This window comes from Fukomys damarensis, unplaced genomic scaffold (assembly GCF_012274545.1).
Source record: "Fukomys damarensis isolate Sample0158 unplaced genomic scaffold, DMR_v1.0_HiC HiC_scaffold_21, whole genome shotgun sequence".
Classification (NCBI taxonomy): Eukaryota; Metazoa; Chordata; class Mammalia; order Rodentia; family Bathyergidae; genus Fukomys; species Fukomys damarensis.
Window position 1 is genome coordinate 7,989,961 of NW_022900933.1, and position 24,912 is coordinate 8,014,872.

Here is a 24,912-nt window from a genome sequence, read left to right on the forward strand (position 1 = left end):
CGAGGCTGCGTTCCCGCGATATCTTCTCGCCAGCCACGCCCACCCTGGCTCCGCCCAGCCCCGCGCCCTGATTGGCTGGAATCCAGGCGGCGTGAGCCCCGGCTGTTCTTCCAGGGCAGTCGCGCAGCGCGCGCGTTCTCCGCTGTTCCTGTCTCTCCCGTCGTCTCGCTAACGCTGACCTCTTGGTTTTGATAGTTCTCTCTGGCCTGTGGCCGTCCTGTCCTTCTCCCCAGCGAGGCGTGAGCTCAGTAGCAAGGGGTCGCTGAAATGTTGGGGGGCTGTGGGCTGGGCCGTAGAGGGCGACCGCGCCGCCGTAGCCCTGAAAGACAGTTCTGCCCCAGAGGGTGGTTGCGGGCTCCACGCTGTGCCGGACCGCAGGCGGGGCACTCAGGGTACGCGGGTCCGAGGGCTCCTTCGGTAGAGGAGAAGAAATAAAGACAGGCAGAAAGGAGACGAGGAAAATCGGACTTTTGTTTGTTTATTTTTGGGGTTCTTTGGTTTTTTGTTTGTTTGTTGAGACTGACCTGGAACTCACTGTGTAGCCCAGGCTGGTCTCCGACTCACAGCGATCCTCCAGCCTCAGCCTCCCGAGTACTGGGATTACAGGCGTGCGCCACCACACCTGGCTAGGAAAATGGGATTTTTAAAAATGTGTACTTAAAAAAACTCTTCATCTTAACACAAAGTTATCCAAGCCCAGTTTGAATTTTTATTTCTCGCGAGACACAAAAGCCTGGGCGATCCCCTTCCACCTGCATATTGGCTCCCCTCACACACACCTCCTTCTTTTCACTTGTAAATTGCTCTTCCTCCACCCTGAAGCAGCAGTATCAGGGGGCACCGTGTCACCAGACATGTAAATGACTTGCACCGTGACGAACAGGAGTACACACACACCCTAGATCACCCGTCTGGAGACCGTCCCATGGCGGCCCCATAAATACACCTAGCTCGGATGGAAGGCGCCCCTCTCTAGAGAGCAGGCACTCTGTTTCTTAGGAGTGCGTACTTTAAATTTCTGCCTAATCCCTTTATGCCTCTTGCGCCCTGAAAATTATTTTTCCGAGACCAGAGTTGGTTTAATTCCACAGGTAGGGTGGGTTGAGGAACCCCCTAGCACCCTGTGTGGGGACCCTCCTTCTGAGAAGTGGGTAGTTGTGTAGAGACCAAAGTTACTCCGTTTAAGATAGAAGGCCATCATATGTTAAATGTGACTCCTAGATGAACTCAAGCAGGAATTTGCTTAGTCGAGATAAAGGCAAGGCCAGATAGCTGGGAAAAGAAAGCATAAACTCACAGAGAAAAAAAGACAGGAGGTTCTGTATAGATAAGGGGAGCACACTGACCTCTCCCTGAACCAGCCCCCTCCCCAGCCTGAAATAGTTTTCTTCCCGTTTTCGCAAGTGCCCCAGCAACACCCAATAGAAATAAGAAGTAAAAAGTAACACCAATGAGAAAGGATTTCAAGCCTCCCAAACCCTACAAAACTATGTCTTAGAAGAGGGTCGAGGCTCTCGTTTCTGATCCGCTTAGTCGGTGAGGTACGGGGTCCAGGCTCCAGCTTGCAATAAACTCCTCATGCATTTACATCGGACTCGACTCCTTGGTGGTCTTTGGGGACTCGCAATCTGGGCACAACAGTTGTAGCGGTAAGGAGAACAGGGTGGGTTTGAAGGGCGGCTAATCTCAGGCTGTCGCCTCGGGACGGGCCTCCTGCAGCTGAGGACTGGAGCCCAGGAGTAGAAGGTGCCCGGTGGCCCCGCTGGCACCTGTTCTCCTGGGGCAGCAAACTCCTTTTGATTGACCAGAAAATGTGTCTGCCAGAGTACTTGGGGCTTCCTGGAACCCACAGTTAGAGCTCAGAAATCCGGGCTGCGATTCTTTTAATCTTGAAATTTAAAAAAATCAAGTTCTGGGCTGCGGCTGTAGCTCAGTGACGCCCTGCCAGCCTCACAAGATCAAGGTCCTGAGTTTGATCCGGGTACCCAAACAAAAACAAAAAATCGAGTCATCGATTGGCCTCGAGAAATGCCGAGACTTGACAGGAGGCTACAAGCCTGTTTAGTGACGACGTTCCAGAGCCAGGTCTCCTTACAGCCCACTGCTTTTCCCACCATGTTAGTGTTTTACCACCTTGCTTAGGGAAAACCCGTACATTTTCCTGCTTTTCTCAAGCCTGTCTGCTCCAATTTTATTTGCCATCTGTCCAGCTCAGGAGTTTAGCTCCTGAGAAAATTCAGCCGCTAGCTGACTTCTCTCTGTCCAGCCCCGAGGGAGACCTGAAAGCTTAACCTATGGATCTGGTTGTCATACTTAAGGTACTAGTGGTCATTTCGGTAGTTTGCAGCTTGGGGCGATTATGAGAAGTGCCTTCATAAAACACACATGTGTTTGATTTTATTAGAATCTAAGTATGGTAGGCAGTGTAAAGTCTCCCCCAAAGTATCTACGTCCTGACCCTGGGACCAGTGAGAATATCAAGTCATATGGCAAAAGGACTGAAGTTTGCTAATCACCTGACCTTAAAATATGGACATCAGGGCTGGGCATGCAGTTCATTGGTAGAAATCCTGCTTAGCATGCATGAGGCCCTGAGTCTGGATCCCCAGCACCACAAAGAAAAAACTTTAAAAAATAAAACAGGAACATTATTGTCTATGGGAAGGAGGTGACAAGAAGAGCAGATGAATTAGAGAAAGAGCATTGACACCCAGGCTGATCTGATGACTGGGAAAAGAGAGCCCAGAATGTGAGCAACCTCCAGGGCAACCTTGGGGAAGGCAAGGGAACAGATTCTCCCCCTGTCCAGGAGGGCACAGTTCTGCCAACTACTTGATTTTAAGCCCAGTGAATCCTCCAAAACTGCAAGACAATGAATGTGTATTGTTTCGGCCAACAAAGTTTGTGATGATTTATTAAAGCAGCAACAGGAATTTAATACACTGCTAGTTTTTCCAAGTAATTTTGTCAATATTTGTACTCGGAGATTCAGTGAGGACTGGGGGAGGGGTTTGGGACTGGGGGAGGGGTTTGTAGTTCAGGCTGGCCTTGAACTCACAGCAATTCTCTGCTGTCAAGCTCCTGAGTACTGGGATTACAGGCATGTGTCACCATGCCCAGCAAGGGAGTTTTGAAAAGATACCGAACTGTGGCTCTATAGTGCACTAGCTGAATTGGAAATCTGAGTAGGCTTGGTGGGAAATTTTATTTTTAAATTTATTAGGTGATTCTCATGTATACTGAAGGTTGAGAACCACTTCTCTAAAGACTTAAATCTAAATTCAGTTTACTAGCCAGGTGTGGTGATACACACCTGTAATTCCAGGGAGGCTGAGACAGGAGGATCCCCATGAGTTTGAGGCCAGTTTGGGCTACATAGTGGGTGTAAAGCCCACAGAAGTACATAGTAAAACCCTGTCTCAAAAACAAAACAGAAAAAAAAAAAAGTGTAATTCTGCTTCAGTGTAACTTCATACTTGATGTCTCTTATGCTGATGAATTTTCTAAAACTAAACCCAATAGCAGACCCTGTCAAATGACCCACAATTAATTTATTAATTCTTACAGTACTGGGGATTGAACCCAGGGCCTCTGCACCCAGCTACATGTCCAGCCCTTTGCAAATTTTTTTAAATTTTTGAGCTGGGCATGGTGGCAAATACTGTAATCTCAGCACTCTGGAGGCTGAGGCAGGAGGATCGCTGTGAGTTTGAGGCCAGCTTCGGCTACATACTGAGTTCAAGACCAGCCTAAACTACACAGCAAGACCTTGTCTCAAAAAACCAAAAATAAATAAATAAATTTAATTAAATAAAAATTGGAGGTAATGGTTCACCAAGTTGCCCAGACTGGCCTTAAACTTGTGATCCTCCACCTCAACCTCCAGAGTAGCTGGATTACAGGATGTGCACCACCACTTCCCGCTTAATGACCCACCTTTAAAGGCATTTAGTCTCACAAGCTTGTCTGATTGGACCTGTTCCCACAGAGGATACCACAGGTAAATCTAAAACCACCTTGAAAAGTGAACAAGTTCCTATTTTAGCTGAAATATATTAGACATGATAGAATTTAAAAAGGGCAACACTGGCAGGCACCATTAAATACAAAGAAAATATAAAACACAAGACAGTCTTTTGCCTATTTAAAATTTTCAGTGATCTTATTACTCCTCAACATTTCATACTTGATATTCATACTCCATTAATAAAACAAATAAGATAGACTCAGATTATAGACTTCAGTTTTACTGGATTCCTAACGGTGATTGCTTAACCAATAAACTACTCATTCCAAAAGTAATGTTTATCACAGATATAAATATTCCAACTATGAATATGTTTTATTTTTTTGTTTGTTTGTTTGATTGTTTTTGAGACAGGGTCTGGCTGTATAGTCCCAACTGACCTTGAACTCACTATGTAGCCCAGGCTGGCCTTGAACTCAAAGCAATCCTCCTGCTTTAGCCTCCCAAGTATGGGATTACATATGTGTGCCACCACACCTGACTAAGAATACAAGTTTCAGATTCATATCCTGGGCCAAGGATTTGGCTCAGTGGTTCCACCGCCTGCCTCACAAGTGCAAGGACCCGAGTTCAATCTCCAGTACTAAAAAAAAAAAACAAACAAAACAAAACAGATTCATATCCTGCTTAAAATACCATTAGTCAGGCCAGCGATTTAGCTCAGTGGTTCCGCTGCCTGTCACAAATGCAAGGTCCCAAGTTCGATTCCCAGTACCAAAAACAATAATAGTAATAATAATATTAGTAATGAAAGGTAATTAGATAATTATACATTATAAGCAACAATCCAGGCTAGACCATAAATAAATCCATAGAACCCGATTATTATAAAGGTTAAATGCCAAACATTACAAGAGGGGACAGATTTCAGTGAAAATTTTCCAGGACATTTTATTCATAATGTGGCCATATTCAAGATGATGTAGGAAATATCCGCATCTGCTGGGTTATTGGCAGCAATGAAAAAAAGAACTTCTTTATTTCTTGTCTTGTCCCTTCTCACAAGCAGAAGCAATCTTTGATTTGTTAGTTATTTCATAAACTTGTATGATAAGCTTCAGCTGATTGATGATTTCTTTGTCTGCTGTTTTCATGTTCCATCCCAATATCCTCATAATCATTTCCCGAAAGTCAGCAAGCTATGAAGAACCACCACAAAACTTAAAACAGGTCATTAGTTTGGGTCACCCACTTATCATATATGCATTGCAGGCATGCACCACGAGGCCCAGCCTCAAATGTATTTTCTTTTTTCTTTCTTTTTTGGTACTGGGGATCCAACTCGGGACCTTGTACCTGCAAGGCAGGCAGTGGTACCACTGAGCTAAATCCCCGGCCCTCAAATGTATTTTCAAGTTAGGTAAACAGTCTCTTCTCTTTAAAATTTCCTTCACATTTTAATATTTTTCTAGCTCTCATGCTTTTGTTAATATTTATTTATTTTTGGTTACTGCTTGTTGTTTTTCACCCATAAGGCAATTCTTTTGTTTTTCCGTTCCTATTGGAGAGGAGCTCTTGCTATGTTCTCCAGGCTGGCCCCCAAATCCTGGGTTCAAGGGATCCTCCTGACTCAGTCTCCCTTGCAGCTGGGACTACCTTTTGGGTTTCTGATTTGCTTTATGATAATAGAAGTCCACAGCTACCTATCTCTCCATCCATCCTCCAAATCGAATCTGGATCAATTTGGATCAATCACAGTGATCAATGAGAGGACAAATAAAAGAGACCACCCATAAAGCATGCCTACAGCATAACTAGGGAATACAACAGCCTTCACTTTGCATGGATGTGGGGAAATGAATTCCTAAGCCAGCAGGGCAGCTCCGCAGAAGAGTGACTCTGTTCTCCACTGGTGTCCCAGAAATGGGACAGTTCATAATGGGAAAATAGGGGAAACAAACTGAGACCTGGTGGAGGGAAAATCAAGTGCTTAGCTTTAGCAGATAGTGCTGGGAAAACTGGATCTTCAGGGGCAGAAGACTGAATCTAAACTCATCTATCTCACCATGTACTAAACTGAAATAAAAATGGATTCAAGATCTAAATGTAAAAACAGACACACTTAGTCGGGCATGGTAGCGCACACCTGTAATCCCAGCACTCGGGAGGCTGAGGCAGGAGGATCACTGTGAGTTCAAGACCAGCCTGGGCTACATAGTGAGTTCCAGGTCAGTCTCCACTACATAGTGAGACCCTGCCTCATAAAAAAGAAAAAAACAAAACAAAACAAAAAACAGACACACTTATTCTGCTGGAAGGTAAAACAGGTAAATCTCTTGAAGACATAGACATAGGCAAGGATTTTCTGAACAAATCCCATGGCACAAGCAATAGTATCAAGAAACAAATGCGACCATAGCAAATTTAAAGGCTTCTGCACAGCAAAGGAAACAGAGTGAAGAGACAACTACAGAATGGGGAAAAAATCTCTGCCAGCTATTCCTTGGGCAGAGGACTAATATCTACAGTGTATCAAGACCTCAAAGATTAGCCCACCCCTATAAAAGACTGTCAAAAAATGGGCAACTGAGGGCTGTGGATTTAGTTCAGAGGTTCTGGCGCCTGCCTTGCAAGTACAAGGGCCTGAATTTGATCCCAGTACAAAAAAGGAAAAAAAAAGGGGGCAACTGAAATGAACAGACCCTTCTCAGAAGTACAAATGGCCACACATGAAAAAATACTCAACATCTCTGCCCACTACAGAAATGCAAATTAAAACAACACTGAGATTCTATTTTACCTCAGAAAGAAAGGCGTCTTAAGTAATCAAGTAATAACAAATGATGGTAAGACTGTGGGGAAAGGGAAACGTCCTGCGCTGTTGGGGGGACTGCAAACTGGTACAACCACCGTGGAAATTCGTATGAAGTTTCTTTCAAAAGACAAAACTAGGAACTCCCTTTGACATAGCTATTTTCCTTCTGGGTATCCCCCCTAAAAGTTAAAGCTATCATAATACCAGGAAACATGCATATCCATGTTTATAGCAGCATAAGTTGTAATAGCTAAATCTCAGAAGTGGTGTATAGGTCCATCAGCGGACGAATAGATAAAGCAAATGTAATTGCACAGCATGGAGTATTACTCTGCCATGAAGAAGGATTCACAGGTAAACAGATGTACTTTGAGACCGTAAAATTAAGTGAAATAAATCAGACACACAAGCTTAAATATTGCAAGACTTCTCTTATCTGAGAAACCCAAATATAAAGAGTAATAATGGAGGAACGAGACGTGGGGGGGGGAGGGAAAGGATGGAAAAAAGAATGAAAGACTATGATGGAAATAGAGCTTTTATAAAGGGAAGATGGAAGAGCAGATAGGAGAAGAGATGAGAAGAGGAAGAAATTAAGATGTGGTAAGTACACCTACCAACTCCCTGAGATACGTGTCATCGCATATGCAAACACGAACTCGTAAAAGTAAACAAAAGTGGGGCCGGGGGTTTAGCTCAGTGGTTCCACCTCCTGCCTTGCAAGCGCCAGGACTCAAGTTCATCTCCGGTACCAAAAAAAAACCCCCCAAAACAAAAAAAAGTAAAAAATAAATCAAAAATTGAACAAAGAGGCCCAGAAATGGCAGTTTGAGAAGGCAAGGCTCCTGAGGGAGCTGGGAGAGTATGGGCTTGGAAGAGTGGGGTACTCCCTGGAGGCGCGGGAAATTAAGAGAATTCTACAAACAGGAAAATTATCACAGATCACAACACCCCCCGCCCCTCCGCACCAAAAGAGAAGCTCGGTCCGGTAAACTTTACAGACTGTGTTCACTATGTGAACAGCAGAGGGCAACATTGAGTTAAGAAACCTCGTAAGTGAACCAGCCTCCAGCCAGCCTGAACTAGGAAGTACAGGGCAATTAAAAAGATTTTTAGGGTGGTGCGTGCTGTAATCCCAGCACTGCGGGAAGCTCAACTTTAGTTCATTTTATTTTCATTTGAGGGGGGGGACTACCAGGGATCAAACCCAGATCCTTGCACTTGCGAAGCTGGTGGAAGCACCACTGAGCCAAATCCTCAGCCCCCTGTGGGAGGCTCAGTGAAGGAGAATCATAAATTCAAGCCCAGACGGGGCAAATTAATGACTTTTCGAGGTTTGTCTCAGACAAAACAACGGGCTATGTATGGGTATGTAACTCAATGCGAAGGCCCAAGGTTCAATCCTTCGTACCAAAAATTAAGTATTTCTTAAAAACGATTTTTAAAGTGAATCAAACTATATCCAAATAGGATTACTGTCAGAAAAAAATAGACATGTTTGTTGGCACAATCCCACACTCTGGGAAGCCGAAACAGGAGGATAACAAGTTTGAACAGAGCTTGGACCTAGCAACTTAGTAAGACCTTGTCTTATTAAAAACTTTTAAAAGGGCTGGGGAGACAGCTCAGTGGGAAGGTCTTGGGTTCAATCCCCAGCACCAGTAAAATTTAAATTAAAAAAGGCAGTACCATCTAAACTGCTCAGGTAAAGAAAATACTCCCCTCCAAAACAGCCAGGAAACAGAGATTTCAAACAACACCCTAATATGAATTACATTTCAATTAAACAAGGGTTTGCAAATGTGAGGGAAAAATCTTTCTTCTTTTAAATCGGGAATGTAATTATTCAGAATATAAATGGGAAAAAATATCCAAAAAATGTCCAAGATGTCTAACGTATAAGGAAGATACGGTAATTGAAATTAGGCAAGAACTGCAGAAAATCATTTCAAACATGAAGAATGAACTTCAGAATGCCTAAAGAAGAGATTTTATTGAGATTATAAGGGACAGGGCTGGGGATTTAGCTCAGTGGTACCAGCACCTGTCTCAAAAGCACAAGGTCCTGACTTAGATCCCCGGTACAAAAAAATAAAAAATAAGGGACATTGAAGAGAGGAATAAAAACTACATAGAAGCCAGGTGCGGTGGCGCACGCCTGTACTCCCAGCACTCGGGAGGCTGAGGCAGGAGGATCGCTGTGAGTTCGAGACCAGCCTGGGCTACATAGTGAGTTCTAGGTCAGTCTAAACTACATAGTGAGACCCTGTCTCACAAAACAAAACAAAAACTACATAGAAAACAAACATGCACAAAAGAGAAGTAGAGAGATAAAATGCTTATATATTGACCTTGTTTTAAGAATGTCTTAAAGTATTTTGTTAAAATTTTAAATTAAGCAACTAATATGGAGATTTGACATGTGATTTAACAGCTGCCCAAAATTATCAATTAATCTTTACTTTTTTTTCTTAAAATATTTTCTTTAGTGTGTGGCCCTGGGATCAATTCAGAGCACTGGTACCACTACCACCAAACACAATGCCACACAAGAGCAGAAAAGAGAGAGAGAGGTAACCAGGTGTAGTAGTGCATACCTGTAATCCCAGCACTCAGGAGGCTGAGACAAGAAGATTTCCATAAATTCAAGCCCAGCCTTAACTACCTAAGTGAGATCCTGTCTAAATTTTTTTTAAAAAGTAAGACAGAGAAAGAGACAAAGAAGAGATTTAGTTTATAAGTGCAGTGAAAATCTAGGCCAATTTCAAATCACTGTCCTATCCTAGAAAGTGACACAGCAGACAACATACTTGTGTTGTGCTGAGCTCCCATTCTTTCACAGGACCCTTCCCTCCTGGCTGGTCAGACGAAGTGTTCACAAACTAAGCTAAGATCATCATATGCACACTTAGCCACTGTGGAGTCATCTGGGAGAAGCACTTTATCTACACTAGGCCAGCACAGGAGCTGGGCCTCATATTGATACTCTCTCCCACTGTCGTAAACAAATACAAAACTCCATGGCTGTCGGTGGCTGTATTTCCTGTCATATGGAGAAAACTAACTGGCGGTCAGACCAATGAGTGGTCACAGAGAAGCCAAGCAAAGATGCTGAGAAGCCCTGTACTGTTCCAGCTGCTGAGCCTGGAGCCCAGGTTCACCTCTGCCCGGAGGTTGGATTGTTTAACTTGCCATTGATACCGTAACCAGTGAACACATCTGTGTCTAAGTCCGTCTCCACTGAGATAGGTGCTTATGAACTCAACTCATTTTAATCCAGTAACAACCACCTCTCGTTCCTGTCTGGATGCTTCTCCAAGTGCGCTCCGTGCCATGGAGCGCTCAGGAGAGACACCTCTTAACCCGTCTCGAGCCCTCTCTTTCTCCGATTGCGCCTCTTGTTTTGTGGAGTCCACTGTGGTTTTCAAGTTGTCTGTTTTCGCAGCTGCCTTCTCTTTCATTGTTTCAACTTTTTTCAGGGATTTCCTGAGCTTTTCAAGTGTTTTGTCCTGGGAGAGGATAAAAGGTGCACAAAAGAAAGGTGAAGACTTGTTTGATCTCTACAAATAACAGACAAGCATTACTCGTTATTTTCCCTCCCTTTTTTACTGGAAGAGATGTGAGTGTTACTGCCTGGATCTGAGCTGTCACTCAAAATCTCGTGTGTTGGAGGCTGGGCAGAGGGTAGCAGAGCTCAGGGGTTGGGGCTCAGGAGATGACTGCGTCATGAGAGCGCTGCCCTCATGCGTGGATGAATCCGCTGATGGATGCACAGCTCAGGAACCACTGGGAGCAGTGGAAACCTTAGGAGCAGGCTCTGCTTGGAGGAAGGAGGTCCTGGGAGGGTGCATTTCATCCCAGCCCTGCTGCCCGCTGTCTCTCTCTGCTTCTGGCCCATGTGAGGAGAGCAGATTGTCCCTCCATGCGCTCCTCACAGCAGCATTCTGCTCACCAGAAACAGCGGAACACTGACCAGTGACCAGTGAGTACACCCAGTACTGGGAGACAGAATAAATGTCTTCTCTTTTTAAGTTGACCGTCTCAGGTATTTTGTCACAGGGATGGAAAACTAATACATATGGAAAGGAAAAAAATTCCACAATTTCTGAATGAAGCAAATGTTTCTCTATCATCATACTCAATAATTATCAGCATTCACTCAATATTTTGATAACCTGGAACCAGATCTTACAGAGGCTTCACACATTTTCCATGCTCTCAAAGGTCTTACAACCTGTGTTAGTCAAACACAAAAATAAAGGAAATGGGCTGGGGATGTAGCTCAGTGCTACTGTGCGTGCATGGCAAGTGCAAGGTCCTGAGTTCCATCCCCATTACTGAGAAAGAAAGAAAGAAAGAAAGAAAGAAAAAGAAAGAAAGAAAGAAAGAAAGAAAGAAAGAAAGAAAGAAAGAAAGAAAGAAAGAAAGAAAGAAAGAAAGAAAACTGGCATATCAATCAGTCAAATATTTAGTGCATGCTTGACCTAAGGAACAATTTATTTATTTTTGCTGTTGTTCCAGAGATGGAACTCAGAGCCTTTCACTTATGAGGCAGGCAGCGGCACCACTGAGCTAAATCCCCAACCCGACAATTTACTTTTGAAATAGTATAACTGAAGCTAGAAAAGCCAAAGCAGAGAAAAAATAAGATGAAAAACTTTGATCTATTATCATGATCAGAGTACATTTATTCCCAGAGATGGAGGGAAGAGGGATGGAGGGGAAGGGATGGGGAAGCAAAAACAATGAAGATGTGTTGTGCACGTGTACCAGTTCCCCAAGGTGAATGTAATCACTGTGTGCTGCACATGTGTACTAATACAGATTTCAAAAATGAAAAGATTAATTAGTTTTATACTAAAACAAAAATCAAGGGATTTATAGACATAATATTTAGAGTACTAGTTTACTTTTGAGAAATAGGAGAATAAATTGGGGCTTTGAGGAGATTGGTGATTTTCTATTTTTTAAAATGATCAGTAGGGGCTGGGCCTGGTGGCACATGTCTGCAATTCCAGTACTAGGGAGGCAGAGGCAGGAGGATCGCTGTGAGTCCGAGGTCAGCCTGGGCTACATAGTGAGAGTTCAGGGCCAGTCTGAACTACAAAGAGAGACTGTCGCAAAAAAAAAAAAAAAAAAAAAGCAAGAAAGAAAGAGGAAAAGAAAGATCAGTAGGGGCCAGGGATGTAGCTCAGTGGCATAGCACCTGCCCGGCAAGTGCCAGGTCCTAATTTTGATTCCCATTACCAAAAGAGTAAAAATTTTTTAATTTTAAAAATAAAAATAAAGTGACCAATGGTTTTCCCTATTTTATTATTCTATAGACTTCAATATTATATATTCTGCTATATCTATGTAAAATAATTTAAATATTAGGGTTTTTTTTTAAAGTTCAATGATGAACAGGGAGCTAAAATAGGAACAGACCAAAGTTTAAGTAAGTTTTTGAAAGGAGGGGTCCTTTACTTACTTTAAGGATATTTACTCTTGACAGTTGAGTTTTCATAGTTTTGTTTGACAATTTCAAATCACTAAGCTGTTTCTGAAGTTTCTGGATTTTGTCCTCCAATCTTAGTGTTGTCGCAACCTGCAAGTTCTGCTGAATATCCAGTAACATATCTAAGTGTTTGAACTTGTTGTGCTTATCTATCAGGAAATTCTGCATCATGGAGCTTTCCTTTGTAGAAATTAACTATCAAAATAAAGAATTGTGCTTTAACGTAGTATTCTATATAAGCATAATAAGACATAAACTCTAGACTTAACAACTGCAGGCTTAACAATGCTTACATAAGTAAAATATGTTTTCACCATAAATACGTACTGTATTAGTGAAAGAATAAGGAAAATAAAATGTAACAATGAAAGTGATGACAGTATACAAGTACAGTTAAACAGACAGCTTTGTAAGTACTAAGTAGCAGGATAGATTAGTCCATCTTTTCTAGGAATGTATGTATTATAAGGAAAAATAAAGTATGAATAAGATACATGCACAGAGGTTTTATATAGATATTTTAAACTAGGGATTGAATGAACATGCTTCCCATTGGGTTATATCTCTGATATGTTTTTATTTTTTATTTTGAAACAGGTCTCACTAAATTGCTAACTTTCCCAGCATGGGCTGGAACATTCAATCCACCTGCTCCAGCCTCCCAGAGTGCCGGGAACTTACAGGTTGTTCAGGCTGGTCTTGGACTCCCTATGTAATCCAGGCTGGCCTTGAACTCATAGCAATCCTCCTGCTTCAGCCTCCTGAATGCTAAGATTACAGGTGTGCACCACCATGCCTAGCCTATTCTTTCTTTTGGGGGGGCGGCTATTCTTTACAACACTCTTTGTATCATAAAAATAGCAATGAACTGTAAAAAAAAAAGAATAATTCAACTGTATAATGATAAAATACACATTCCCTAGAAAATCTTTCAAAAATATTTATTCAAAGAAAGTAGTAATGATATAGTTAAATGAAAGAAGAAGGATTAGGAAAAACTATGCCTATCTCAATTGTTAAAATATACATAGATAGTAATCAGAAGGAAATGTTTCTACAATATAACACTGGTCAACACTGGTTATCTCAAAGTGGTAGGTTTGCTGACATTTTAAATTTATTTATTTATTTTTTTCAGTACTGGGATAGAACTCAGGACCTTACACTTGCCAGGCAAGCGTGGCTCCACTGAACTATATCCCTGACCCTACTGAGGTTTGTTGGTTTGTTTGTTTGTTTGTTTTGAGACAGGGTTTCATTGTGTAGTTGTGACTGACCTGGAACTCATAGTGATTGTCCTGCCTCAGCCTCCCAAGTGCTGGGATTACAGGTGTGCACCACCAAGCCCAGCCCTACCGATATTTTTTTTAATGATATTCCTTCTATTATTCTGAGCTTTATAAATCTTCACTAATCACATAAATTTAATTTTATTATGAGAAAGTTATTTTAGGGCCGGGGATTTGGTTCAGTGGTTCTGCTGCCTGCCTCACAAGAGCAAGGGCCCAAGTTCGATTCTGGGTACAAAAAAAAACAAAATTGGAGGGCTGGGTATTTAGCTCAGTGGTTCTGCTGCCTGCTTTGCAAGAGCAAGGCCTCAAGTTCGATTCCTGGTACCAAAATAAATAAATAAATAAATTTTTAAAAAAGAAAATTATTTTAAATGTAACAAATTTGTTATGACAAATATTTAATACATTAAATAAATAAAACAAAGTAACATATTAAGGAAAAAGAATAATAACATCATTTTTCTAAAGAAGAGCCTAGAGAGGCTAGAATATAATGGAGTAATATCTTCTAATCTCTGTGTAATAATAAAGTTTAAACCCGATTATTGGGTGTAAAGATTCACAAAAAGATCTTGTCATTTATACAAGGACTTAAAGAAAAGGTTATCTCTCCAGGGCATCACTTCTTAGGAAGTTACTGAAGAATGTCTTCCAGTAAAATAAGAAAGGAAATTTGAAAAAGAAGAGGGCCGGGAATTTAGTTTAGTGGTTCTAACACCTCTTGCAAGCACAAGGCCTCAAATTTGAGCCCTGGCACCAAAAAAAAAAAAAAAATGAAGAAGATTCAGGAGACAATGATTCCTAATGAGAAGAGTGGAGAAGAAAAGTCACAAGATCATATCTATGCCCAGACCCACAGGGCAAACCCAGACTGAAGCAAGAAAATGAAAAACTCTGGGAGAGAAAAAAATGGGAGAGTTTTACCTACTACACGGTTAATACAATGTAAAATAGAAAGCAATGAATGTCAAAAACTATACATGAAAACACAAAGAAGGCATTAACTCTAGAAAAATAAAAGGCAATACAATGAAGGGATGTTAACAAGAATTTGTATCTTAAGCACGTGTGACACTTATTTAGTGTCATTGTGAAGTAAATGTTGATTGTGGTTCTCACTAAAAATACTCGTAGAAGTAACTATGTTGGGCGAATGGAAGGCGTGGGTGGGAAAGTGGTATGAGAGAGCTTTAATGGGAAATCAACAGATAATGTCTAAAATCGACAATTGAAGATATGGCAGTATGAACAAATTAGAGAAATGGAAACCACTACCAGAAACAATAGCTAAAAAGAATTAAAAATACACATCATCCTGCCTTAAATTGCACTTAGTGGCAGATGAAGAATCAGTCCCACAGAATACATTTAAAGGAACAAGAGAGAGCAAAAATGAAAGAGGCTGGTGACTAGATTCTAAGAACTCAGTTGCTCAGTGTAAATTTTATACCTGTCAAAAACGGCAGTTTACAAATACCACTTACTATTTACTCAACTTTGTAATAATACGATTCCTGACAAAATTAAACTTTTTGGTTTCTCAGCATTTCAAATATTGCCTTACCAGATTCTTTGATTTTTGTTTTGATTCTTTTTGGGGGGTGCGGGCAGGGTCTTTCTATGTGGTCCGGGCTGGCCTTGAACTTTCAGTGATTCTCCTGCCTTAGTCTCTCGAGTGCTAGAATTACAGGAGTGCATCATGCCTGACTTGATCATTCTGTGTGTGTGTGTGTGTGTGTGTGTGTGTGTGTGGTGTAGGGGTGAAATGCAAGGACTCATGCGTGCTAAGCACACTCTCTACCGCTACATAAGCTACATATCAGCCCCTAGATTTTCCACTTATTGCTACTGAACTACAAAATATTTTGAAGATTTTCATCTTTTCCACATGTATGCATTCATTCTACACGTTTCTTCTTCCTAACTTATTGTATTTTTACCTTCTCTCTTTCCTTTGTAGCTAGGTTTGCCTGGCTATTTTTCTTTTCCAAAGAATATTTACTCATTTGCTTTAATTTATATATAACAAATACATAGTATAGTGTAAACATGACTTTTATGTGTGCTGGGAAACCAAAAGATTCATGTGACTCATTTTTTTGTGATATTTGCTTCATTGCAATAGTCCGGAACCAAACCAGCAATATCAGTAAAGGTTACTGAGATTAAATGGCATAAAAAAGGTTGGGAAGATTATTATCATTTTCTTCACATTTTTAATATGACTTAAAGGGATATGGAAAACGTTATTTTTATATCCTTAAATTTTAATAAAGCATTTAAATTCTGTGCGTGGAAATGAACCATTATGATTTATGTACTCAGGAGCAGAGGTGAAAACTGCACTTCCCTAAACGCTATTTGGTACATTTTTTAGACATCATTTCATTGGGTGCTTGGTGTTTGTAAAAATGAAGTGCTCAGTGAGTGTTGGATTGGGGCCAAGGGCATAGCTCAGTGGTGCAGCACGTGGTTAACATGTGTGAGGCTTTTAGTTTCCATACCCAGCACCACAATAATATTGTCTGTGTGTGTGTGTGTGTGTGTGCGCGTGTGTGCCCACAGAGACTTTTTAATAAAACCAGAAGCTTTAAGCATCTGTAGCTTCCCCCTTCTTTGCTCTTTGCTTTCCCTCTACCACCACCACCACCAGTACTTCTTCTTTGGTTTTTTAAGACAGGATCTGGCTATGTTCCAGACCAGCTTTGAATTTGCTACATACCCTAGGCTGAGATTAAATCTGTAACCCTCCTGCCTCAGCCTCTCAGTGCTGGGACTACAGGTGTGCGCCGCTAAGCCCAGCTCCCCTTATGCCACTAGTAAGAAAAGCACAGTGCCATGTGTGGTGGTGCCCGCCTGTAATGCCAGCACTTGGGAGGATGAGGCAAGAAGATCGTGGAGAGTTGAAGGCCAGCCTAGGCCATAGTGAGTTCAAGTCTGGGCCGAATTAGATAGGGAGACTCTGTCTCAGAAACAGTAAGTATAAATAGTATGAACAGCATTAAATATTAGATAACGTTAAAGTTTTTAGTAAAATAAAATGATCATTTTCACTGTTAAAGAAATGCTTATATTTCAAGAAATTCTTACTTTCTTCTTGTCTAAGTCTAATTTCCCTTGAAAACAGTCATTCATAGCAATGTTTCCTTCCAGACATTTAGAGAGTCTATTTCGTTCCCTATAATTCTCTCCAGTGTGAGCAGGCTCTTCATATATTTGATACAGCTGCTCCAGTCGCTTAATGAGCTTCTGAATTTTCTGCTGCAGGCCTTCAGCTCTCTGCATGAAAAGATAGATTTAAAGAGCTCCCTGATGTGCTTCCTACATCATTTCAAAACTATATGCAAGTTCTTTTCTAATTATAGTAATACAGTGGTGACATTAAACAGATGAATAAGAAAGATTTCAAAGAAATTTCACATGTGTAACTTGAAGAAATAAATGGAAAATGCTGATACATAAAACAACTTATTTTAGTACTGAGAAACAAAGTTGCACAATTTTGAGTGCAGAGATTTTTTTTTTTTTTTTTTTTTTTTTTTTTGTAGCAGGAGTCAAACTTGGGTCCTTGCGCTTGCAAGGCAGGTGGTGGAACCACTGAGCTAAATCCCTGGCCTTGAGTGCAGAGAATTTTTTAAATGACACAAAATTGGAGGGACTGGAGTGTAGCTCAGTTAATTGGGGCTAGCATCAAATCTACATCTTGAAAGAACTAGAAAAGAGTAAGTTTTTTGTCAGTGCAGACATTTCTCATTCAATGACAGAGTTCCGTTCCTGCCTCTAGGTCATTAAATGAGGAATTATATATAGGATGCATATTACAATATTCAGAACAAAGAAATGGTCAAAGGAAACTCCAGCCTGATGACTTAGGTTTTATTTGCGTAACTCTTATATGCAGTATTATAATGTATAACAGAACATTAAACTACAGTACTATATAGTATAATCAGCAAAAATTACAGTACTGTATGAATACGGTGTGCTGTGTGAAAGGACACTGAGACTCGTTACAAACAAGATGTACAGAGCTGTACAAAAAAAATTTTTTAAAGACTGGTTGCAAGTCCAAACAGCACATTTCTGTCCCAAATCTAAACAGTCATTAGACAGGTACGTTGTCAAATGAGGAATATCTGTACACTCACATATTTCCATGATTGTTCATTTGCACCAATTTCTTGAATCCTCTCCTTCACAGTGTCCTCTGTGGCTGGGATGGGCCTACTGCTGTCACTCAGAAGAGCATCCAGCTGACTGAGGAAATCCTGATATTGGGATCGCGCAGTTTTAACTTCTTGGCTGCATGAATATGGAGGTCCATCTAACTCAGATGTTTGTTTTTCCTCATGGAACACATCTTGTTGACATTTATCCCAAACTTTCTGCACATCATTTGGTCCTTCAGAGTGGATAATCTCTGTCTCAAATTCTCTGGCCAGGACTGATTTGCCCTTTTCCTAAATATGCCAAAACACAGGTTAAACTTCTTCACTGAAATGTAATACTGAGATATTTACTTTTATCCTTTTAAGACTACACATACATTTATAGCAAGAAGTTCAGGAGAAAAGACCCAATAGGAAGAAAGAATTAAAGAATCACAGAGAGAAAAAAAGGCATTACTCAAAAGATCAAATGAGAACAATGAAAGGTAGAAATTTAGCTTAGAGAAGCAGCTAACCAAAAGGCCTAATTGATGAGGTAAAGGCTTTAGAGAATAATTTACACTAAAAAATGTAAAAGAAATGACTGGGGGCTAAGGATGTAGCTCAGCGTTTCTGCCACCTGCCTTGCAAGTGAAAAGTCCCGAGTTTGATCCCCAGCACCAAAAAAAAAAAAAAAAAAAAAAAAAAAAAAAAAAAGATAGAAATTCATGATTTTATAACTCCTAATAAAAACAACCAAATCAGGTAAGGATAACCAATGACTGTCAAGACCACAATGTGAGAAGTTGGCAGGGAAATGGATATTTTCATAAGATTTATGGTTATCAAATAAATTTAATAATAGCCTTGATAATGTAAAAGTATGAATGAAAGAAGTTGCATTTCTTTCCCACAATCTTTCCCTTGTGCTCTTGAAATCATTCTGCTTCCGTTTTTAAACAATGACATGAATCCGGGCATGATGGCGCATGCCTGTAATCCCAACACTTGGGAGGCTGAGGCAGGAGGATCACTGTGAGTTCAAGACCAGCCTGTGCTACATAGTGAGTTCCAGGTCAGTCTCAATTACATAGTGAGACCTTGTCTCAAAAAAGACAAAAAACAAACAAACAAACAAAAAAGACATGAAAAATAAATAATGTCTGTACTTTTCTTTCTTCTCACATGCCCTTCTTTTCAAGAGCTAGGAGCTGAGTAAGTGAGTTCAGTTTCTGGGCTTTTTGTTATGTGATAATGAGAAGAAGAAAGAGTAAGAATTATGCCAGTGATGATGGATTTATATCACTAAAAGCCCTGGCCCCTGGCTGGGGTTGGGGGAGGGGGCAAAATTAAAGAACAAAGGAACAAAAGACCAGAGGTGCATCTCCCCTCGTCCAGATTTGAGTAACGTCTACTCATCCTCTGAATCTCTGCCTCCTGGAGCTCAGGCTCACTTCCTTTAACTCAGTCGCACCATGATTCCTAGCCCTCATGGCCAATGTCCATACCCCACCAACCCTTCAGCTGTGAGTCTTGTGCCTTGGTTTCAATGACTTCCTAAGCTACTCTTCAACTACCTACAGCCAGAGCCACAAACCTAGGTTACTGCAGCAGCAGAAACTAGTTCACTCCAGGAAACTAAAACTCCAGAAGACTGCACTTCACTCCTCAGCACCACTTCTCCTTCAGGTGTTTCATAGACCCAATCCCTTCACCCTTTTCTTCGGAACTACAGAAACCTTCAGGTCCTCCTAGACCTAGCACATTGTCTGCAGAAGCTGGAAAGGCTTCTGGTCCACCGCATGAGATTACTTCCACTGGTCCTCGATGAAAAAGAGGAACAGTGAACTCAGTACTTACCCACGACCTCGTAGAGTAACATAAAGTAATGAGAATCTTGTTTCTTCAGAAATCAATCAAAATTTGTTCTCACCTTCACTAGAAAAATATCCAAAGGATCCTCTTGTCCTTTTATATTCACAGGAGGGAATCTGCTCGTACGTGACAATTTATTCATCAAAAAGTCTGCTTTTTGCTTTCCTTTTTCTCTTTCAGCCAGAAGTACTCTGTGTAAGATATTAGTAACAACATCATGAAAACATTTCAACCGATTTTCAGTTCAAACAAAGATAATAAACTAATTCAATTAAAGATAATAGGCACTGTGGCTCACATCTACATCCCAGCAGTCTGTGAAGGTAGGGCAGGGAAGTTGCAAGTTCGAGCACAGTGTGGGCAAATTTAGCAAGACTCTGGCTCAAAATAAAAATAAAGGGGCTAGAAATGTAGCTTAGTGTGCAAACAAACATACCACTCTCAGCAAACAAGAAGCTATTCTCAGTAAACAGGACAGATGGCCATAAAGAAAATTTAGGTTGGAGTACACAATTTCCCCGGCACCAAAAAGTCCAGTGATTGTCTGCACACCTGTGCTGACCGTTTGGACCCTCAGTCACAAACATTCCTTATGACTGTAGCCTCTTTCCAAAAACCTATATAAGTGTAGTTTTCTTTCCCAGCTAGCTGCTGAAACCTGCCCCCAGTTTCAGTCTCTGTTCACACCTGGACTGGAATAAACCTTTTTTTCTCTCCCAAACTATGTTCCCAGATATAAATATGTACTAATTGTAATTGCCAAAAAGAACAGGTAAATGATGTGGGAACCAGAGATGGACGAGTAGCAATTCTTTGTCCAGTGTTCTCCAAAATCTATTCCATGGGATCTGTCCAGTCCTCCTCCCTCTTTGACACTATCAGATTAATGAAATCCTTTCCAAAAAACTCTCTATGTGTTACTCGGGCTTCTCCAGAAAAACCAAACTAGTTGTATAAATATGCTGAAAGAGATTTACTGTAAACATTAGTGCACGCAGGAGGCTGGCAATTCCCAAGATCTGCAGGGTAAGCCAACAAACTGGAGACCCAAGAAGGTAGTGACTAGTCTAGGTTTGACTAGTGCAGGCTGTAAACACCAGTAGAGCCAATGGTTCAGCTGCAGTCCAAAGGCAGGAAAACAGCTGATGTCCCGGATCGAGACCATGAAGCAGGGAAAATTCTCCATCTAGCTGTTCCATGATTGGCTGAGGTCAGCTCACATGAGGGAGTGCAATCTGCTTTACTAAACCCACCAATCTCATCAAGAACACAGTCACAGAAACACCTAGAATAATTTTTGCCCAGATACTGGATACCCCATGGCCCAGTCAACTTGACACAAAATTAACCTTCCCAGCTATAAGGATAAAACCAAAGCATAGTAATGACTTTTTCTGCAGTGGTATTCAAAACTGTGTTGAAGTGTTTGCCATTCCTGCTCAGCTGTTACGGATCATGCTGCAGCCAGTTTTGTGTCATGGCTTAACACCAGGAAGACCTCTAAAGTGATACTTTGTCTTTGCAGTATTGAGGGTTGAACCCAGGACCTTGCATATGCTAGGCAAATGATCTGTACTAAGCCACATGCCTATCCCTTTTTTTTTTTGGTTTTTTGAGACAGGGTCTCATATGTAATTGAAACTGACCTGGAACTCACTATGTAGTCCAGGCTGGTCTGGAACTCACAGTGATTCTCCTGCCTCAGCCTCCGAGTGCTGGGATTACAGGCGTGCACCACCATGCCCGGCAGCCTATCCTTGTTTATGTTTATTTTGAGACAAGGTCTTGCTAAATTGCCCAGGCTAGCCTTGAACTTGCCATCTTCTTGCCTCAGCCTCTCAAATCCTATTTTCTTTTAAAAAATGATTGGGAAATTCAAAACACAGAGAAAACCTCAACTTATTAGTTGGGCTGATACATTTAAATATAATAATAACAAGCTTAGCTATATCAACCAACAAATGGATAAAGAAGATGTAGGTATTTTTATAGAATGGAGTACTACTCTGCCATAAAGAAGGAGGGCTTGAGACATTTACAGCTAAAAGGATACACCTTGAAACCATACTCTTAAGTGAAACAATCAGACATCCATTTAAAAATATTGCGGCTGGGGATTTAGCTCAGTGGTTCCACCGCCTGCCTTGCAAGCACAAGGACCTGAGTTCGTTGGACAGCGAGAGTCACCCAGGAAGGAACACACCAGGCTGGTTGGCAAATAGACCTTTATCAGTCTGGCCAGATGGCACTCCCGGAGCCAAGTAGCTCAGAGAGGCCTCTAGCTCAGAAACAGAGGCCATTTTATATAGGGCTAAGGGGGGAGTTTACACTAGAAACTTACAGGAAGGGGACAAAGGCAAGTGGTCATCAATCATGTACTCGACCGTTACGTACTCATGATCAGCAGATCGATCACCCATTGTTTTATAGATTGTGGTGTTCAGAACATCCAGTTACAGGCAAATAAGGAGTGGAGTGATTCATTTTGGGTCTCTATGTTCATTATAGTTTTATTCTAGTTTCCCAGCTACTCCCAAGCAGTTACCTAGTAATTCACAATTAATCATTACTTATCCTATAAGGGGTGGGGAACAACAGTCTCTGGTCATTTGCTGGTCAACATGGAGTCGCTCTAGTTCAGTAAGGCTCTTACAGAACTGCACTATCTCTTGGTGTGAGAAACTCAAAGTGGAAATAAGGACTAAAATGTACAATAGATATTGGGAAATGCAAAGAAAATGTTCAAACAGGAAAGGGAACTAGGATGGGGGAAGGGAAAGGAAAGAAAGGGACAAGAAAAAAGTGAAAATAGAAAGAAAAATGGAAACAAAGCTTTTGTAAGTGGGGGTCGAAGGGAAGGGGGGATGGGAAAAAAGAAGAGGCAGGATTTATCATGTACAGGTACAAATTCCCTATGATGAGTGTTATCATTACAGATATATAACATGTACCAATAAATGTTTTGCTAAGAAAAATAATAATAGGTTATACCAGTGCTCATATCTGCATGGGCTATTCCTTCATATAGTATGACTCTCTTAAGTATTATGTATACTGTAAGAGGGAGAGTTGATGATTTTGTTTCTCCTATCAGCCAAAGCCACATGATCAGGTACCTCCTCTCTCTACCCCAGTAGTGGCGAGCCAATGGCCTCGTGCTCCAGCCATTTGTTATCACTGAAAACTGGCCAAGGTTCACCATCACTGCCTAAGTAAGCATGTCTAAGAGCAGCAAATTGTAAAAAGGACAAAGCCACATAATTACCCAGTAGATACAGATAAAATTATTTGACGTAATTAATAATAATAATAATAATAGGGTTTCATGATAAAAAACACTCAACAAACTAGGAACATACGGGAATTTTCCCATCCCAGCAAGGTGCACATATACAAGTGGGTGTGGTATTGCCGGCCTGTAATTCCAGCACTTGGGAAACTGAGGCAAGAGGATCACCATGAGGTCAAGGCCACTGCGGCTACACACTGAGTTCAAGGCCAGCCTGAACTACATCGTGAGACCTTGTCTCAAACAAATAAAACACATACACTGAACATGACAAAACACTGTTAAAACAAATTGAAGAAGCCCTAAGCCATTGGGAAGCCACTTCATGTTTACAGGTTAAAGGCAATATTATTATATTGGTAAATCGATTCAACACAATCTCTATTAAATTACATCTGCCTTTTTAATGGAAATTGACAAATCAAACTTACAATCTTGGAAGGGACCCAGAATAACAATATAATCTTAAAAAAGGAAAACGTTGGAGGATTCACTCTTCCTGCTTCCAAAAATTACTACAGAGCTATAGTACCCAAGACAACATAGTGCTGGCCAAAGGACAGATTGTCTGGACCAATGTAATAGAACAGAAACTCCATAGATAAACCCACACGTTTATGGTCAAATAACGTTTGGCAAAAGTGCCAGGACAATTCAATGGGAGAAGAATTAGTCTTTCAACAAAAGATACTGAGGACAGCTTGAAAATTCATCAAAAAAAATTTAATTTGGACACCATTCTGTTTCAAAATAAAATACAAGAAAGGGCAGCACATATTAGCTCAGTGCCAAGGCCCTCAGTTTGATCCGTAATACCACAAAAGAGAAAAGGGGAAAGAAAAAGGATAAGTGTGAATATGATTCTGAATTAAGCAATGGTTTTAGATTTGACTTCAAAGATACAAGTGACCAAAAATTTAAAATTTCATCAACATGAAAAACTTAGTAAGAGCTCCGCGGAGCGTCGCTGAGGCCTCCTGCTCCGACAGCTCTTGGACTGACGACCTCCTGGCCCTCGCAGGAGCGCAGGACTCCCACCAGGACTCCAAGGCCGCTCCACCGCCCTACGCCTACCTGTTCCCATCTTACTACTCGGACCTGACGCTGTGGCTTGGAAGAACTTTGCCAAGTACTTTCTTCGAGGATCCCACAAGGGGAGGGAGCGCGCAGAACCGGCGCGGTGGCCGGATCGTCCTTCAGGACACGGAGAATCCAGACCGCGGAGACTGGGAGAGCCAGCTCAACGCCACTTAGTGCGCCTCGCACCTGGAGAAGAGCGTGCACCTGTCACTCCTGGCGCTGCACGAGCTGGCCACTGAGAAGAGCCACCTGCGTGACTCCATCGAGATCAGGACCTGGCCGAGCAGGTGAAGGCCATCAAACAGCTGGGTGACCGCGTGACCAACCTGGGCAAGATGGGGCCCCCAGTCGGGCAGGGCAGAGTATCTGGGGGACAGCGATGAGAGCTAAGCCTGGGCTGACGTCAGCAGGGCAGGGCATGCATGTTGGGGTTACCTTTGCCTTTTCTATAAATTGTACGAGAACATCTCCTTAACTTCTTTAATTGCTTCAAATAAAGAAATGGGTAAAGAAAGAAAGAAAGAAAGAAAGAAAGAAAGAAAGAAAGAAAGAAAGAAAGAAAGAAAGAAAGAAAGAAAGAAAGGGAAAGAGCAAGCTAGGCATGTAGTTCAGTGAGAAAGTTTTAAAAAATTATAAAAAAGGTGATTGTAGTGTTGTGTGCCTGCAGTTCCAGCTACTTGGGAGGCTGAGGCAAGAAGGTCACTTCAGCCCAGGAGTACAAGGCCAGTGTGGGCAGCACGGGGAGACCCCATCTCAAAAAAAACAATGAAAAGGAAGGCGAGATAAGGAAAAAGAAGAAAAAGTGCAAAGACAACCTGCATACTAGGAGTAAATATATGCAAATCATACATTTAATAAGGTTCCAGTATCCAGAAAATACCAACACTCTCAACAACAAATAGACAATCCAATTAAAAATAATTTTAAAATGAGCAAAAGTTCCAAATAG

General features: G+C 41.4%; 1 protein-coding gene and 1 pseudogene across 5 annotated transcripts in view; one reads left to right on the plus strand and one right to left on the minus strand.

Moving 5' to 3' along the window:
* Positions 1 to 4,450: 4,450 nt before the first annotated feature.
* LOC104847556 (coiled-coil domain-containing protein 170-like) overlaps positions 4,451 to 24,912 on the minus strand; it is a 54,641-nt gene continuing 34,179 nt past the window's right edge. For all 5 annotated transcript variants that reach the window (XM_033766920.1, XM_010603014.3, XM_010603012.3 and 2 more), the window contains 6 exons: positions 19,653 to 19,785; positions 17,720 to 18,031; positions 16,662 to 16,850; positions 12,253 to 12,474; positions 10,073 to 10,291; positions 4,451 to 5,166 (listed from right to left, as the gene is read on the minus strand). In XM_033766920.1, coding sequence (XP_033622811.1) covers positions 5,005 to 5,166; positions 10,073 to 10,291; positions 12,253 to 12,474; positions 16,662 to 16,850; positions 17,720 to 18,031; positions 19,653 to 19,785 — 1,237 coding nt within the window. In that variant the 3' untranslated portion in view covers positions 4,451 to 5,004. The remainder of the gene's footprint in view (positions 5,167 to 10,072; positions 10,292 to 12,252; positions 12,475 to 16,661; positions 16,851 to 17,719; positions 18,032 to 19,652; positions 19,786 to 24,912) is intronic.
* LOC104847571 lies at positions 19,812 to 24,353 on the plus strand (annotated as a pseudogene).